Source organism: Rhinolophus sinicus, linkage group LG05 (genome assembly GCF_036562045.2).
Source record: "Rhinolophus sinicus isolate RSC01 linkage group LG05, ASM3656204v1, whole genome shotgun sequence".
Lineage (NCBI taxonomy): Eukaryota > Metazoa > Chordata > Mammalia > Chiroptera > Rhinolophidae > Rhinolophus > Rhinolophus sinicus.
The window spans coordinates 62,363,693-62,380,737 of NC_133755.1; the positions used below are offsets into that span (position 1 = coordinate 62,363,693).

Sequence of the window (17,045 nt, forward strand, 5' to 3'; positions counted from 1 at the left end):
ATGTCAGAGGAATGTGAGCCTCCTGCTCATGTAACTTCTTTGTGTTCTTTGGACCTGCCCAAGCTCGGTCTCCTGTACTAGTTCCACGTGACAGATGGCAGCTGCCTGTACCCAACGTGGCTAGCTGACTCAGACAACAGCCGGTTCACGAGGGGAGGCTCAGGCTGCATGGTCACCTGATGTCCTATGGTTAGGTGTTCAGTCTCTACCATGACGCAGTAGCTAGCCAGAAGCTGTGTCTCAAAAGCAGAGTAGGTATCTGCAGAAGACGTCATAGACTTGCTCCAAAATCCAGGAGTTCAACACTGTGATTCCCCTATTGGTCCTCACCAGGAACTCCGTACAGCATTCCTATTTGTCATGCACACTTCAAGATGTCCCTGGATGTCCTGGAGTATAAGGCAAAGTAGTAGAGCAGCCCATTGTGCAGCCTAACTTGCTGTGGAACATTCTCTTGTCCTGGTCTCCCCTTGAAACTAGCAACTTTACAGCTGTGTCTGTAGTTGGGTCAAAGTAACACACTGAAATGTGGTATATGTTGTCCAAAACCCAAAAAAGCCTGCCAAACATTGTGCCTTTTTAATTTTTTGGACCTGGCCTGAGCAGGTGGGGCAGGTGGTTGTGGTGGTGGGTGGTAGGTACAGTAACTTGTCTTGCACTGTAGAGGGGATATTTTGATACTCTAGACCACTGACCCCCAGAAACTTCTCTGAGGTGGCAGGACCCTAAATTGTTTTGGGGTTAAATCCTACCTCTTTGTTCGCTTATGTCTTACAAAGGCATCTAAAAGCTCAGGTGGTTAGAGTGTGGGGCTGATAACATTAAGGTTGCCAGTTCGATCCCCGCATGGGCCACTGTGAGCTCCACCCTCCTTAAAAAAATTAAAAAAAAATGAAAGTACTTAGTACTTCCTGCTCATCAGAGCCAATCATCGTGTTATCAATGCAGTAGACGAGTGTGACATTTACATAGTGGACTGTCAAGACGATCAGGATGTCTGTGGACTATATGATGGTAGAGAACAGAACTGACGTTGTTCTGAGGCAACACTGAAGGTATACTACTGGCCCCTGCCGCGTAGAAGCAAACCACTCTGGTGATCTTTATAAATTGGTCTGGAAACAAAGGCTTTAGCTGCATGCTGAGTGCCGGGGGCTCTGCTGTGCTACATTTGGGACAACAGCTTCAATTGGAGTCACCATCTGATTAAGCTTATGGTTGTCTGAAGTCATTCTCCAAGATCCATGTGACTTCTGCACAGGCCCTCTGCCACTGTCATTCTGGTCTAAGCTATTGCCAGTGTCTGTTCACAATGGTCTCCCAGGAGACCATTCCCTTGTCCCCTCCCCCTAATTCATTCACACTTTAGCCAGAGTCACTTTTTAAAACACGAGTCTAACCGAGACACTTCTCCCTCACACCACACCCTGATCTCCCTGATGAAGGCTTGGATCCTTAGCCTCTCCAGCCTCACCTCTCGGGAGGTTTCTCCTGGTCCTCGTTCCCAGGCTCACTGACCTTGTTGCTCAGATGTGCCACAGGACACAAGGCCTTGTGCCACCTGTTTCCCCTGCTAGGGATGCTCTCCTTTCCTTTTAACTGTTGCTCTTCTTTTACTTCTCTGACCTTGCCTGATCTCCACCTTCTTGTGCCACATTAACTATACATGTCTGACTTCTCCTCTCAAGGTCCACAAAATCTGTCAGTGCTTTGTCCCCAATCACAGGCTCTTTGGGCCCACCATTTTGTCCAGAGCGGTTCTGATAGCTTCTTGGGCTATGGGGTGTGATTGCTTTCCTGCATCAGGCAGGAGGCGCCCCCTGAGGCCATCCTCAGGCCTGTCTGTCTAGGTCCGTCTTTAAGGCTGTTCTGTTCACTCTTTCTGATGTCAGATTGTAGGCAGTCTTCTCCAAGGGACTCGTATTTTCCTCACGCCACACCCTGGAAAGTGAAGAACAAGTCCCCTCTGCTCTTGGGCCCTAACCCCTCCTGGGGCTTCTTCCCGACCTTCCTCCAGGTTGCAGGATGTTGGCCGCGTCTCAGGGACCCTCTGACTCTCAGTTGTAGCCACTTCCTTCCGGTTCTCTCCTCCCACCAGCTGGTCAGCTCCTGACCGCTTGTTGAGTAGGAGCTCATTCCCATGCTTGCTTGTGGGATAAACTATTAATACCTCCTCTCATTCACACTTTGGCTCTTCATCCTCCCAACCAAGCTTTTTAAAAAATTGAAGACACTCTTCTCTCAGGGACTTTGGTCTTGCAATTGAAATAATGGCTTTCAAGACAATAGTCTGCTATAGATTGACAAAAGTCTACTTAAAAGTTTAAATTATTTTACTAACAATTGTCACCCCAATAAATTTAATAAAAATTAAAAAAAAGAAAAAAAAAAGAAATAGAGAACTAAAACAAAAAAACACACAAAAAACAAAAAAACAAAAAAAGTTTAAATTCAGAGGCAAGGATTTGTGTGTGTTATCCCTACCTCAAGAGCAAGTTGTCTAGAAAGCTCTTCTTTGGTGCTTGAATGGTGGAGGGCTGCAGAAAATGGATTGAAAAGTCTGTAACTCAGTGTCAAAGTATACATCCTACTATAGTGCTTTCCTGGGATTGGTGGGATTGTGGATGATTCCAACTCGTGTTTGGTCTGCAGTTTCTGAATTTTCTACAATAAACATGTATTTCTTTTATAATAGGAAATATAATGACAAAAGTTCTTGTATAAATAACAGGATACTTCCAGGCACTTAGGTCTTTAATGCTAAAGGTTTATTTATTCGTTTTTCTGTATATTTTGATTTTTTCGTACCCTAACAACTTCACTTTGTCACAGTGGTAGATTCTGGGAGAGGGGAGAGTAAGAGGTGGGGGCCAGGCTGGAAGCAGTTTGAAGAGGGAGAGGTGATACAGATATCTACTTCTCTGTCAAGGAGGGGAGTGAGGTAGGCCCCCACACAGCTAACTTCGGGGTGAGTCTGTGGCTTCTGCAGCATCTTAAAGGACAGTGTCCTTTGCTTTTTAGTACAAGGAAATAAGACTTTGTAAGCATTGTTACAGGCGCTGTATTACATAGGGACTAATCCTTCGCGTGCACAACCCCAAATGAGCTTTGAGGAGATAAATCATAGCAGAAAGCGAATCAGCCTGCAATTTCAAACAAAAGTTGGAAGTTCACTTTACAAAAAGACAAAAAGAAAACCCCTTTTGACATCTCAACAAAGCAATAGCTCTTAAGCCGCAGAACATTTCTAATCTGAAAGTTTGCTCAGTGACCTGCCCACCCTGCTTGAGCCCCTGACCACGCCAGGTATGTCCTGAATTTTTAAAAAACCATTTAAAGATTTCATGTCCATCTTTTATGGTACTTTATGTTCTCATTTTTTATTCTTCTGAAGTTTGAATTTTGTGACAGTGTTAGCAAAATAATTGTAAAACCGAGTGTCTTTCCTACATGGAGATCGAGTGAGGCAGGGCCCAGCTTCTACCCCACCGCCCGCTAGGAGCTGGGGAAGGACTGTGGCCCAGCTCGGGGGCATCTATGGGAATTGAGCTGGCTGCGGTGGGGTGACAGGGCTGGAGCCGTTTCTCACAGACAACCTCCAGAACACGCTGCCCTGGCCGCGTGTCACACCCACAGAGGATGGAAGTGGCTTTGGTTTGGGGCTCTGGTTATAGGTAGGATGTACAAGACTGACAGGACTGAAGGCACAAGTTACAGACTTGTGATCCGCCAGCTTGAGGTCCTTTTGGGGACAGGAGGAGGGGAAGAGTGAAGGCTTCTCTTCACTGGGGGCAGGGAGCTTGAGGAGTCGCCTTGTCATGTGGGAGAGCTCTGGAGTCCTGGAGATGGCCTCACTGGGCCTCACTTGGCTCCCCTTTGCCACTGAGGAGAATGAAGACCAGCGAGGGGGAGGCATATCTTGGCTGGGGACCAGTGGTCAGTTGATGACAGAGTTGGCACTGGAACCCAGGCCTCCTGTCCCAACCCACTGCTCTTCCTGTTTCAACAGAGAGAGAGAAGGCCCAGTTCTTCCTGCTGTGGGAGCCCTGGGAGCTGGGGAAAGGTGGCTCCCAGTTTCCTGGGCAGCCCCCAGCTCCTACTAGCTGTCACCAGTAGGGGAGAAATAATATTAAACTGGTCCCTGAGGGATAGGCCTGAGTTGGGGCAGGCATTTCCTCCCCACCGCCTCCCACAGGGGCTTGTGATTCTGGAGCGTTTCAGGAGCAGGGCTGGGCTCCCCCCTCAAGATGGAAGAGGTGGACCCTGGCGTGTGCGCTCCAGGAGGGCAGGGTGCTCATTGTTTTGTTATAGCTCTAGCCCTTGCCACTAAAATGTGGCCTGGCCACAGGCATGCACTACATTTTAAAAAAGTGAGTCAAGAAATGAATAAGTGACCAATGTGTTAGGGTCTGGCTCTAAGCAGAATTGTAAAGTGGACCAAGTGTGCTCTCCAGAGACTTCACGGCTACTGTTTTTGTGTCTGTCCCTCTCAGGGTCACTGCCCTGCCCCGAAGCACCTGGTTACAGAGGCTGCAGGTGACCCCTCCATCCTAAGGCATCAGAGAGAGGGAAGGTGACTCAGGAGGGAGGGTCGGTGATGGCAGACTTCCTGGCTCCTGAGGAGACGACACTTTGGGGCAGCAAAGTATGATTTCCCCTGAGTTTCAGGAAAGGTTGGCCTTGGTCTGAACACAGCAAAGAGTGAAGATGAGGGAGGCGAGAGGGTGAGCTGTGAGGGGCCCTTAGGAGCCGTGAGCAGTGGCCTGTGAGGAGGATGGAACAGCCAGCTGCAATGGCTGCCTCTTCCTGCTTGGGGAGCAGAGGACCCCCTCCCGATGGGTGCAGGACCCTCCCACTATCCCTGTCCCCAACTGGGGGCTTGGACTCACCTGGCGCAGCTTTGAGTTCTCATCAGAAGTGGGGGCTGTGGACACACTGGAGAGGACCGAGCGCGGCCGCACACGCCCCCAGGGCCTGCCACAGGGATAGCATCAGGGCCTCGCCCTCTACTCCCTATTTCCAGCTCTGAGGGCACGGGAGGCTCCTCCCAGCGGGGCAGCTCTCACTGCACCTGCCCCCTGGTGGGTGCTCTTGCTGTGAACTCCTAGACCCCCTCAGGCCCCTCCCCAAGCCACTGCCTTCCAGCTTCTGGGTTGGGTCCAGAGCCCCCAGGACCCCCCTCTGCACACCCCCAGGCTCTGAGAACAACCCCATCCCATAATGTCCATCACACCACATTCCTTAAAGCTGCTCCCGCCCTTCCCAAACTCCTCCTTTTTCATTCTTTTCGCGGCTTCTTCTTGACCCTTCTGAGTTTTCCTTTGCTATATTAAAACAGTGGTGGTGGGGGGTTTGCCCTGGACCGAGACAGTGAGACCTCTGCAGATCATGGACCAGTGAGGGTGGGGGCTCTGGGAGCTGAGCAAGTCCTAGCACCATCTGGGAGGGGAGGCCGTACCTGGCAGGCGGCGCGGGCGTCCCAGCCCCTGGACACCAGGCTCTGCAGCTGCGATGACTGCTGCTCCACAAACTGCTCGCACTGCGGAAGGAGACAGACACAGCGTGGGTGGACCTAGGCCCCTTTCAGGCCTTTCCTGCCTGGCTGTCCTGGCCTCTCCACTTATCTGGGTCACTCTAGGGCTCCCTGTGACCTGGCGCACGTCCAGGCATCAGCCCCCTGAATAGCTGGCATGGGCTGAAATGTAGGTTTCTGTCGGGAAAGCCAGAGACGTTGGCGGAGGGTCCTGAAACCCACATACAGGACCAGAATCTTAGCTACCACCATGCCCTCCTCCCATTTTTCAGTTCTAGAGGAAATCTTAAAGTTCATCTGGTCTTGACATCTGATATGGTGGGCAGAGGGGAGCCCTGAAAGTTGCTGGCCAGAAGAATACTGTTCGTAAAGCTGCCGCCTTGGATCCGTCTTAGTTTATGAAGGGAGTTTACTGTCACCCACAGTTAGGCCTGGGACTTTAGGATCTCTCCTTTGGCAGGTTGGTGTATCCCCAGTGAGACACACTGGGAGGAGGGATGCTGCTGAGACAGGACTGGGACCACAGAGAGAGCCCGGCCCTGCCCTGCACAGGTGGCCCCAGCATTACTCATCTCCTGATGTATAACCAGCCTCACGCTCCGTTTCCAGGGGAGGCCTGCTGCTCCTCCAAGCCCACGACCTTTGTCCAGAGGCCACTCCTGACCATAGCGGGTTTTGCCTTATTATAATCTCACCGTTGTTTGGCCTATGTCCTGTCTGACCTCCTCAAGGGCAGGGGTCCAGCCCACTCTGTGTGTCTCTGGCTGCGAAGCCTTTCCTGGCTCATCCTTCCACCCCGGGCAGACCCTGTGTCCTGAGGCCCCATTGCCTGTCCGCACCTTTTGCCTGTCCAGCCAGGAGCTGAGGCAGGCCTGGCGCATTGCCTGTGGCATGGCCTGCTCACTGCTGTTTCCTGCCTTGGTGGTCACGAACATGCAGAGGTGGCACTTGGAGTCTTGCGGCAGCCATTCTCCCGGCAGCGCCCCCAGTGCGGCAAGGCCTAGGCAAGAAAGAATCAAGGCTGCCTTCCAGAGGTGTTCAGCTCCTGTCCTTGCTGGTGCAGTGCAGGGGGACTGGAGAGAGGGTTGTGCAGGGCTGGGGGGAGGGGATGAGAGTGGGCAGTGGCAGGGCTGGGGCCGCAGGCTCACCCATCTCAGAGCCATCCTTGCTGGAGCACCGGAGGACGAGGCCGCAGACCATCTGGGGCAGCATACGGCCCAGCAGTGAATCCAACAGTAGGACAGTGTAGCGCTCAGCCAGGCACTGACAGATGCCGCCCATCACCAGGGGTATCACGCGGCACACCTGGGACACACTCATCGCCAGGACACCCTAGGGCAGGGCCGAGAGAGGGCAGGGTGGAACTTCCCTTGCAAATCTACTCTGTGCCTGCACCAGCTGGGCACTTTGTAGACACCCTCTCGTTTCCTTCTGAGAATTATTATGCTGTTTACAGATAAGGGCATTGAGTATCATGGAGTCCAGGGGACTTACCCAGAGTCAATAAGCAAGCATAGGAGCCAGACCGTGAACCAGCTCTGACTCTAAAGACTGGACTTGCTGAAAGGGTCACGGCTAGCCTGGAGATGTGGACATTGCCAAGGTCAAACAACAGCCTGGAGGGGAGGTGGAACCACATCTATGTATTCTCTCTCCTGACGCCAGGATAAGTCTGTGGCTCCCAGAGACAGTCCCCAATGCATTCCTGGTTTCAGGAGCTCTGGGGGAAGCCAGATGTTTCCCCACCCACCACAGTTCCAAACACAGGGTTTGAGCTGAAAAGCAGGGAGGGAGGTGGCAAGCACGTTGGCTCGTGCCTTCACTCCTTCATTCACTCGACCAATACATGTAAAGGACCTGCAGTCAACAGGCTGGCCCTGCCCCCCGCTCCTGCTTGCAGCCCCTGCTAGGAGTAAGCACAGGGAAGTGTATTCTCTGGAGTGTGATCCCTTCCACACAAGTGCATTTCACCAATTGTGCCCACGTGCTTGCATGGGAACCCACACTCGGCCTCCCCTACTGCTGCGATGGCAGATGAGTGATTCTCGCTCTGCCCCATCCACTCATGGCCCTGCCCCCACCTTCACAAGCGCTTCACCCTGCACTGTCCTCACTGTCCTGTCTCATTACTTCTCCCATCTGCCCATTGATTGGTCTCATCGGCATGTGAACAGGCTAATGTGACTTCCAGCATCAAAAACCTCACCCATCTCTGCTCCCCTTCCCAGAAAAAGTTCTTAAAAGAGTTGTCCCTACTCGCTGCTCCACTTCTTCCCCTCCATTCTCCCCAGAGCCCACTCGATTTGGGCTTCTGCCCCATCACGCCTCCAAAACAGCTCTCAAGGTCACAACAACCTCTGTTGTCAGTCCTGGGTCGTCTTGATCTCCCTGCAGCTTCCAGCCGCGGTGACCACTCCTTCCTTCTGGAAATGCTTTCTCCTTTCAGCGTCCCCCCACTTCACTGGCTGTCCTCCTCCCGCTCTTTGGCTTGTGTTTGCTTTTGCTTGACCGGGCCTCCTCCCCCACCCTGTCCCCACCAGTCCCTGGCTGACCCCACCCATTCCCTTGGATTTAAATCTTGTCCATAGCCAGAAACTCTCAGATTGCTGTCTGTGACCTGACCCTTCCCCTAAGGCTTGGGTATTCGCCTGCCGGCTTGTATGTCACATAAGGTGTCTTGATCTTATCACGGATAGGAAAGAACTCCTTTTTTGCTCTGCCCAAGCCTGTTTCTCTTCAGGTTTATCCACCTCAGCTGGTGGCGTTATCAAGGATCTGCTTCCTCAAGCTGAAGTCCACAGAGTCATCCTTGGTTCCTCGCTGGCCCTCACTCCCCAAGTCCCATTCGTCACCGAATCCTGCTGAGCCGACCTCCCAAACACATCCTGTCTCCCCTCTTGGTTCCATCCCTTCCCCTATCTTCTCTCATTTTGCTGTCTGCAGAGATCTCCTAAATATTCTCCTTGCTTTCACACGTGCCTCCCATCTGCCCAATGCATTCTTCAAACAGCGGGAGAGTGATCTCTCTAATAAATCAGATCATGGCATCCCCTGCTTGAAACCCTTCACTAGCTGTAAATCGCATTCAGAATCAAATCCGCGCTTCTTACCTCAGCTTAGCTCTTTCCACGTGGCCCTGCTGTGTCTACCTTTCTGCTCCCTTCTCCTACTACTCCCGCAGTCCTGCCTGCTGGAACCACACTGGCTCTCTGTTCCCCAAGCTTGCCAAGCTCACTCTTGCTCGAGGCCGTTTGCCCATCAGGGCCTTGGTGACCTCTAGGTCTCAGCTTCATCATCACCTCCTCAGAGACTCTCCCTGACCAACCAGCCTAAACCCCACCCTCACGTCACCGTCCATCACCTCATTTTTACTTTATTTTTTGACTGGACTGGGTAATCTGAGCTGCTCTCCCCTTGGCCCTGGTGCCCACACCCACCCACCCAGACATCCACCCACAGCCAGAGTGACCCAGCTGGCATCCAGCAGACCTGGGTTTCCCACAGGGATTTTCTCGCATCTGTGAGAGGTCAGCAGGCTCTGATTGTGGGTCTCTAGGAAGGTGTGCTGGCACTCAGTGTAAATAACAATAAGGAAAGCCGAGCTTGGTGGTGACCAGGATGTTGCTTTCTATGGGCACCTTTGCTAGCGTGGATCTGCTGTCACAGGTCCTAGTTATGGAGGACTGGAGGAGGGTGGCACCAGGTGGTAGTGGCACTGGCCCAGCCCCTTCTGGAAGGACCTCAGCAGGTGCTTCTTTAGCCTAGAGTCTCCTGCCCAGAGTGACACTTGTCACCTCCTCTCTCACCAGCCTGCATCCTAAACCCTCAAGCTGGCTCCAACTCCTGCCTAGATGCCTGTCCACAGTTGTCCACACTATAGGGAAACTTGCCGCGGAAATGCTGAAATGTAAGCAGTCAGTGTGGGCTTATGGTGGGGCTTTGTGGAGAGTTGTGGCTGGGGAGGTAGTTTGGCATCTGCTCAAGGGTTTGCCCAAACAGTGGAGAACTGCTTACCTCATCTGTTTTCATTCTCTGCTCGGAACCTATTACTACCCGAAAAAAAAGAGAATCTCTCCACCACAGTGCCAACTCAGGAAAGCAGGGACTTCGTCTGTTGCCATGAGCCCTCAGTGACCAGATGGCTAGGGGGGTCCATCTGAGAAGGGCTGATGGCGCAGAGCCTCTCCTCACTTGGGCCCCATTTCAGGGCACGGGAAGACTGGGCGATGGTCACTACAGGTCTGGAAGATTCCAAATTCTGCACAGGTAGGGAGGGGAGTCCATCTGTGGAAGTTCTCCTTTTGAAAAACTAAGACACCTTTTCTACAGAGACCACTGGGGATTCTTTTCCATCAGGTGCTGAACTGCTGGAGGACCAGACCGGGTCTTGTCCATTTTTGTGCTTTGATGCTTGGCATGGTGCCTGCCTGGCGTATAGTGGGGGCCTAACATTTGACGAATGAACTCTAGGCTTGGCAGCTACCGAGCCTGAGCCTGAGCTCCAGGGTCTGCAGGGTGAGGGCAATGCACGAGAATGGCTCTCCTCCTAACTTCCGGCAGCCAGCTGGGCCCTGAAGGGCGTGTGAGGAGGGGTGGGAGAAGGTAGGGCTGTGGGGGTGGGGCTCACCTTGGGAACCACAGCTTGGATCCGCTTGATCAAAGTCCTGCAGAACCAGCAGATGGGGAGGGGGATGGGGAACTGCTGCTCGGAGAGCTCCTGGGGGAGAGAATGACAGGTGGGAGCTGGGCTGGGCACTGGGCGGCTGGGCACTGGGCATCCTCCGGGCTCTGCCCCCCTCCCCCTCCTGCCTCAGGCTCTGCCTAGAGGTCTCCCGGTTCTGCCTCTCCCAGGGCCCAAGTGCTCGCAGGCCTTGGCTGTGTCCTAGCGTTTTGGATCCCCACCTATCAGGTGAGGGGCCACCAGTGTGGGGCCTCCCTCACCTGTGTCTGAGGCCCGGGCCTCGCTTGGTGGGCCTGGGGCAGCACGGCCCACTTGTCCAGCAGACGGTCCAACAGCTCCGGCTCCTGCCCTGGCTCTGGACGCCCGGGTTTGCACAGGCCCAGGTGCTCACAGATGGACTTTGGGTTCTAGGGAACAACGCAGGGAGAAGGGGTGGTCAGGCTGGCTCAAAGACTCAGGGAATAGGACCACTGTCTTTGGGCCTGGAGTGGGGGAGCAGGCTGGATGGGGCTGTGGTTTACAACCGTGGGGGAGACAAAAGGCAGAGATGGGGCCATGTGGAGATTTTGGGGCAGGTATCTGGGAATGTCTGTGAATGAACGAGAGCATGTATGTTCATGAGAATGAATAAACGTACACATGTGTGTGTATGTGAGAGTGTATGTGTGAGTCTGTAATGGGTTGGTTTTGTGTGAGATTGAGTGTGTAGCTGAGTGTGTGACCAAGTGTGTTTGTGTGAAGGGTGTGTGTGGTGCTCGTAAGTGTGCAGGCCCGCTGTGTACAGCTGAGCCGCTGGGGCTGTGAGCTGTGTGCCTGGCTGAGGGGCACTGTTTCCTGGACCGGTTGTGGGCAGGGTCTGCGTGTGTGGTGCGTGTGTTGGGCTGGCGTTCTGTGGGTGTGTGTGTCTCTGGGTTGGGTGGGCATGGCAGGCAGGGCAGGGCCCTCACAATCTGGTTCTGGAAGTAGTCGATGACCAGCGGGAAGTAGATGTCCACTATTTGGTGGCAATGGGGCACCAGCAGCTTCATGGGGAGGATGTCACACTCATGCTCCAGGGACTTCCGCATCATGTCCTGGCAGGCAGGCGGGAGCCAACAAGGATGGAAAGGGGACAGTCAGCCTAGCCTCCCTGAGGTCTGCCTCTGCCCGAGTCCCTGCACAGGCCACCACCAGGCAGACTGGCTACCTTTTCCCCAGGGCACTGGAGTTCAGAGAGCACCAAAGAGTTAAGTAGCTGGGCACAGGTAGGGACCCTTCCCCGTAGGAATAACCGAGTTTACTCCCAGCGCCCTCTTCTGGCCAGGAAGCACCTGGAGGGCTCACCCATGGCCTGGAAATGGCCCCTTTAAGGGGCTAACCTCTTCTCCCTTCCCTGTCCCCCATCTCTTGGTCCCCAAGCCTCATCGAGGGTCTGGGCCTCATCACCTGGACAGTGGCCTCCTTGGTCATCTTGGTGAGGGTGTGGACGATGTCCTCACATTCCTGGCACAGGTCATCCTGGGGAGGGGTCCCACAGTGGGAGACATGAGCTGGGGCATGCTCCCAGCTCAAGTGCGTGAGGCTGTTTCAGGCAGAGGGCGACAGGGCACGCCCAGGCACAGGCAACTGCCCGCAGCCTCATCCCACCCCATCCATCCCATGTGGGGGCTCCTCCAATCCCTCAGGCCCATCCAGAGCCTACTGAGCACCCTGTACCCCCGCCCTTCAGTCCTGTGGGTCCGTGGGGGGTACTCACAGCTCCTGCGTGTCCCCAGACCTCCTGTAGGCAGTGCCCCAGTGCTCTGCATTGCAGTGCTTGCTCCAGGCTTTGGCACCAAAACTCGGGGCCCTGGGCACAGGCCTGGGATGAGGTGGCCCACACAGCTGCTGTTGGGGGCCAGAGCAACCTTGGGATCCAGGCCGTATCTGGTGCCCTGACCTCACCCACACTCCAAACCCAGGTTCATGGGTAACGCGTGGCCGTTAAACATGCAGGAGTCAGTTCTGGGTTCCACCTGCTCTAGTGCCCACCAGCTGTGTGACCTTGGACAAGCCCTGGAGCCTCTCAGAGCTTCAGCTCACTCATCTTCAACATGAGGATAATACCCAGAGTAGGGAAATGCCTGGCACAGAGCCAGGGCTCAGTAAATGGTGGAGACGGCCCTGATACCTGTCCACACCTGGCCCCAGGTCGGAGGGAGGTGAGGAGAGGCTGGGGAGACTCACCGGCACCTGAGCCGCAGAGTGTGGGCAGCAGCAGCAGCCACAGCAGCAGGTGTGACTTGGCCATGATGCCTCCGCAGCCTGGATGGTCTGCTTGGGGCGAGGGAGCTTATAGCTGGGGGCAGGGGTGCGGGGGCAGGGCTGTGCGGCAGCAGCAGTGACCTCAGTGTTTGCCTTTGTCCTGGAGGGCCCTCCAGGTGCTTTGATCCCACCTTTTCCCAGCAGAGACACTCCTGCCTGTCCCTTCCCCCATGCCTGTTCCTGTTCCCTTTGCGACCTGCCTTAACTCCCATGGGCCTAGACTGGACCCCTGGCTCCCTCTAACCAGGGGGCTTTTGAGCCTCCACATCTGGTCCCATCTCTCTGGGCTATGGGAGGGAAACTGAGGCAAGGCGAGGGAAGCCAGAGTGACCCCCTCCCTTCCCCACCCCAGGCCTGTTGGGCTTCCTCTGCTCTTGAGCAAAGCTCTGAAGAGCTTCCTGCTTGGCTCTTGACTCCGGGCAAGCACCGGAGGGCAAACAGAGGACCCTCCTAGGCCACATACCCCCCTCGTCCTTACCCTTCCTCCCAGAAACTCCTCTGTTTCTATGGACGCATGGTTCATGGTTGACCTTAGTCAGAAGAGTGTTTACATGAAACAAGAGGAAACAAAATGCTGGGAAGTCTGAGACAAGGACATGGGAGCTGAGGTTCCCAGGTGGATCTAGGACAGCTCCATCCAGGGGATGTGACCGTGTCCCCGGGGTGGGGCCTGGGGCATAGCAGGAGATTGAGGAGAAGGAAACTGTCCTCTGCACCTGCGGAGGCTCTTGGGTCAGGCCCCACGGGGCAGGGCACACCCAAGAAAAAACACCCTCTGACGCTGGGGCGGACACGATTGCCAGTGGAGGGAGGAGAGCATTCACTCCTTGCCGTCACCTGGGTGATCAGTTTACCTGATTACTGAGGAGCCCTCTAGACGCTGGGGGGTGCTCCAATATTCACAGTGTGGGCAAGGCAGGGGTTCGTACCATGAGGAAAATAGTGGGACACACGGTGGTCAAGTGGCACCCTCGAGGTCACACAGGGATTTGTGTAGCTTCTGTTGGCCTCAAGCCCTTGTCAACATGACAAACCCAGTGGCCATCATGGGAGTTGACCAAGAGTGTATGTACATGAGTGACCAAAGGCTGGGAGCCCTGTGAGTTCCATACAAGCTCAAGAAGGCGGGATTGGCATGTGCTTGTAACTTAGTGTCAAACAAATGGTCCCAGCTGTATCTGGTGTGGATACAATCAGGCCCCACTGAGAGTGGGGTTTGGTGGACGGCTGCCTGCAGGGCTGTATTGGTCAGGGTAGTCTCACTGCTGTAACAAAGCCCTGGAGTCCACTGGCTTCCCACAGGACGCACTTATTTCTCACCCACGTCGCAGTGCCTCGGGTGGGGAGGCTCTGGTTCAGTCTCAGGGCTCCAGACGCCCCCCCCTGCTTGCCCTGCTGTCCCTCGGAGCTTGGAGTCCCCCTGGGATCCTGTGCATTTGGCTGCAGGACACAGAGCGAAAGAGTGGAAGATAGTGAGGGAAGGTTTGGGGCCCAGGCCTGGGAGTGGTGTCCTTCATTTCTTCCGTCAGTTCAGTGGCTAGAACTCGGTCACGTGTTCCCACTAAACCGCGGGGAAGCTGGCAGATGTAATGTTCCTGTGTGCCCAGAGGGAAAGGCAAATGGAGTAGTCGCAAATCCACCAAACTGAACACAAAACTATGTGTTTATGTGGAGTTTTCTGAATAGTGATTTCATGGCTCCCATCAAATCCTCAAGGAGGGATCAGTGTCTGTTGAGAACTGCCATTCAAGACCATAAAATAAAGGAAACACAAAAAAACCAGCCCTTGGCCAAGCTGCCCTGGCCCTGGACATGGGGAGGGTGTCCTGCCTCATGGTGGCTGCGATGGGCCCCTGCTTCCTCTTGCTCTGACGCCTCTTGCTCTATCTATCTATCTATCTATCTATCTATCTATCTATCTATCTATCTATCTATCTATCTATCATCTATCCTGCCAGCAGTCCTAGGCTGAGGTGCTAAGGAGTGCGATAAAGGGGCCCCTTGTGATAAGTCTGTGGTTTTTTTTGTTTGTTTATTACTGCTAACATTTAAATAAACTTTATGCTGCACGTGTATATATAAAAGTAAACATATATATATGCACACATCCTATTAATGCTTTTATTACAATGTACTTTTTTGTTACCAAATATCTGTCGACATAAGAACATCCAAACTTGTAGAGAATTTTCATAAAATTTATTTGAGACCAAACTGACAACATACGCTGGGGAATAAGATCTCAAATGCTCTGGAGAACGACAGTTTTGCTGTTTCTTTTATGCATTTGGAATTAAGGAGGGAATTTAAGGAAGATGACGTGAAAGTGGGGAAAGCAAGGCAGGGATTGGATTACAGGATAATTAACAAGATGCTGTGCTCTCTTGAAGATTAATACCTGCGTCCAGGGGTATTACTTCTGGTATTTCAAAGGTGTCTTAACCTCATAGCAGCCTTTCTTAGCACAGTTCTTTCTTACATCTTGCTTTCTTTCAAAAGAAGGAATTTCCCCTGGAGGGGGAAGGAGTATGGACAATAAAACTTAGGAGTTTATGAAGCGCTTTCATTCACGCATTCATCTGACCAGATAACAGCTGATGATGTGGGAGCTGGAAAAACGGAGGTCACTGACCTCGTGGACTTGACGGCTCTTGGGGGCCCCTGACCAATGATCAGAGTTGGGGCACTGCCCAGGCCTGGGGAGACAGAGGAGACTCTAGGGGCCATGGGACAGCTCAACAGAGACTTGAGGAAGAATAGAAGTTGGCTTCAAAATAAGGGGACAGGATTGGAAAAAGGCTCTCGGCACAGGGAATGGCTCCTGCAAAGAAAGGCCTGGGCAAAGGGAGCTCGGGGGGCAGGGACAGAGGTCATTTTGTCCCGTTTGATGTGAGGCCCTGCTGCGCAGTGAGTTCAGAATGGTGAGGAGCTTAGTGGGGAGTAATGGCCAGACCCCAGCCTCCAGCTCCCTGGTCTATTCCTGAGCAGCCCAGTGGCTCTGCACCCTGGGTATGGATGGGCACCAGGACCATTCTCTTTTTCTTCCCTCTGTCTCCCCAGGCTCCCCAAGATTCTGATGCTAATGGCCAATGTTGGCTTTGATCTTCCTCACGACCCTTTCTTCTTGGCTGGTGACTTCTTGATCAATAAAACTTCCTTTACTCCGAACTCTGATGTTTTGAGTTTTGGCCTTTTGAAATGTCGGGCATACGGAATTTGGACCGATAACATTATCATGAGGTCATACTGGATTAGCATGGGCCTTGATTCAAGACTGGTGTCCTTATAAGAAGAGGAAGATGGGGGCATAGAATATCACGTGATGATGGAGGCAGAGATTGAAGCAGCCATTAGCCAAGGTCCACCAAGAATTGTAGCAACGACCAGAAACTGGGAAGGACTCTCCCTCAGAGCCCTCAGAGGGAGCATGGCCCTGAGAACACCTTGATTTCAGACTTACAGCCTCCAGAACTGCAAGAGGATAAATATTTTGTTTTAGGCCACCCAGTTTAGTAATTTGCTATGTCAGGCCCAGGAAACTAACAGAGCTGCCCACCCCATTTCTCCTTTGCCCACATCAGGAGCCTGAGCTCCTATTTTCCAAACCTGAATGAAGAGCTGCCATGTACATGGGAAGCACAATGGTGGTCAAAGAGGCTGTGTGTGTGTGTGTGTGTGTGTGTGTGTGTGTGTGTGTGTTCTGTGCCAAAGCGTCTGACCACAGTGGAGGCCCTGGGGAGGATCTGGGTTTCACATCTCGATGCAGAATAGGTTCGCAGTGTGTCTGCAATGGGTGACGCTTGGCTTCAGCGTCACAGATGTTCTTTTCCCACCTCTGTCAGGTGTTCCCTCCATGTCTAACTGGACACTTTCACAGGAAGGAGATGTGCCTGTCTTGTTCATCATTGATTCTCAGGACCCAGTGCAATGCGGGGGGCATTGGTGGCTGCCTAACCGACTGAATATCATTCCTTCATTTTTGTGCTAATAGAACCCAAATTTTGTCCAGATTCTGGGTGTTTTCGAGAGCTGATTTTTCTTCTCTCAGCTCCGGAGATGCACCATAATTAGGCCAAGCCATTCCCCTTTGCCAGTAATTACTTTGGGGTGAGCATGTGTTCAAGTTATGGTTAATTAGACATGATGGAAATCTTCTGGGGGCAGCAGAGGTTGGTGTACTTCTGGGAAATGTTTCTTTTCTGGTTAAAAAGGACAGATGGGGAGAAATGCCTCTTTGTCCCTTTGGACATTCCTATGCAAATATGTGATGTTGGAGCAATGGCACCCATCCTGTGCCAAGGAGGGAGAAACAAGAGAAGCACAGAGAAGCAACTCAGAACCCTATCCTGACTGAGCTGCCAATTTAACTAATCCTGAACCCTTTTTATTCTGTTTATATAATCTCTCATCAGATATTCTGTTATGTGCAGCCCAAATCATCTTAGTCAAAGTTAGAAGGAAGGTTAGATAGAAAGAAGGAATAAGGAAAGAAAGAAGTAAATAAAAAAGGAAGAAAGAAAGGGAGAGAGAAAAGGAAGGAAGGAAGGA

At 53.0% G+C, this 17,045-nt stretch overlaps 1 protein-coding gene across 6 annotated transcripts; it reads right to left on the bottom strand.

The window, feature by feature from the left end:
* Window positions 1-2,746: 2,746 nt before the first annotated feature.
* Window positions 2,747-12,576, bottom strand: SFTPB (surfactant protein B). 6 transcript variants are annotated; one of them, XM_019714555.2, is made up of 11 exons: window positions 12,420-12,576; window positions 11,950-12,080; window positions 11,640-11,711; window positions 11,162-11,287; window positions 10,475-10,621; window positions 10,161-10,250; window positions 6,682-6,865; window positions 6,373-6,533; window positions 5,459-5,539; window positions 4,890-4,974; window positions 2,747-3,143 (listed from the first exon to the last, which is right to left on the bottom strand). In XM_019714555.2, exons 1-10 carry the CDS (start codon window positions 12,481-12,483, stop codon window positions 4,912-4,914), a joined length of 1,119 nt encoding a protein of 372 aa, XP_019570114.2. In that variant the 5' UTR covers window positions 12,484-12,576; the 3' UTR covers window positions 2,747-3,143; window positions 4,890-4,911. The 6 variants fall into 6 exon arrangements, with proteins under 6 accessions (XP_019570114.2, XP_019570113.2, XP_074188373.1 ...); XM_019714554.2 differs by having other exon boundaries at window positions 2,747-3,997; XM_074332272.1 differs by having other exon boundaries at window positions 2,747-4,685.
* Window positions 12,577-17,045: the final 4,469 nt, after the last annotated feature.

Coding starts and splice junctions, on each gene's coding strand:
- SFTPB (XM_019714555.2), bottom strand. CDS start 12,483: ATGGCCAAGTCACACCTGCTGCTGTGGCTGCTGCTGCTGCCCACACTC. Junction 10,622..11,161: donor ACTACTTCCAGAACCAGATT/GTGAGGGCCCTG, acceptor GTTGTTCCCTAG/AACCCAAAGTCCATCTGTGA. Junction 6,866..10,160: donor TCCAAGCTGTGGTTCCCAAG/GTGAGCCCCACC, acceptor GCCCTGCCCTAG/GGTGTCCTGGCGATGAGTGT.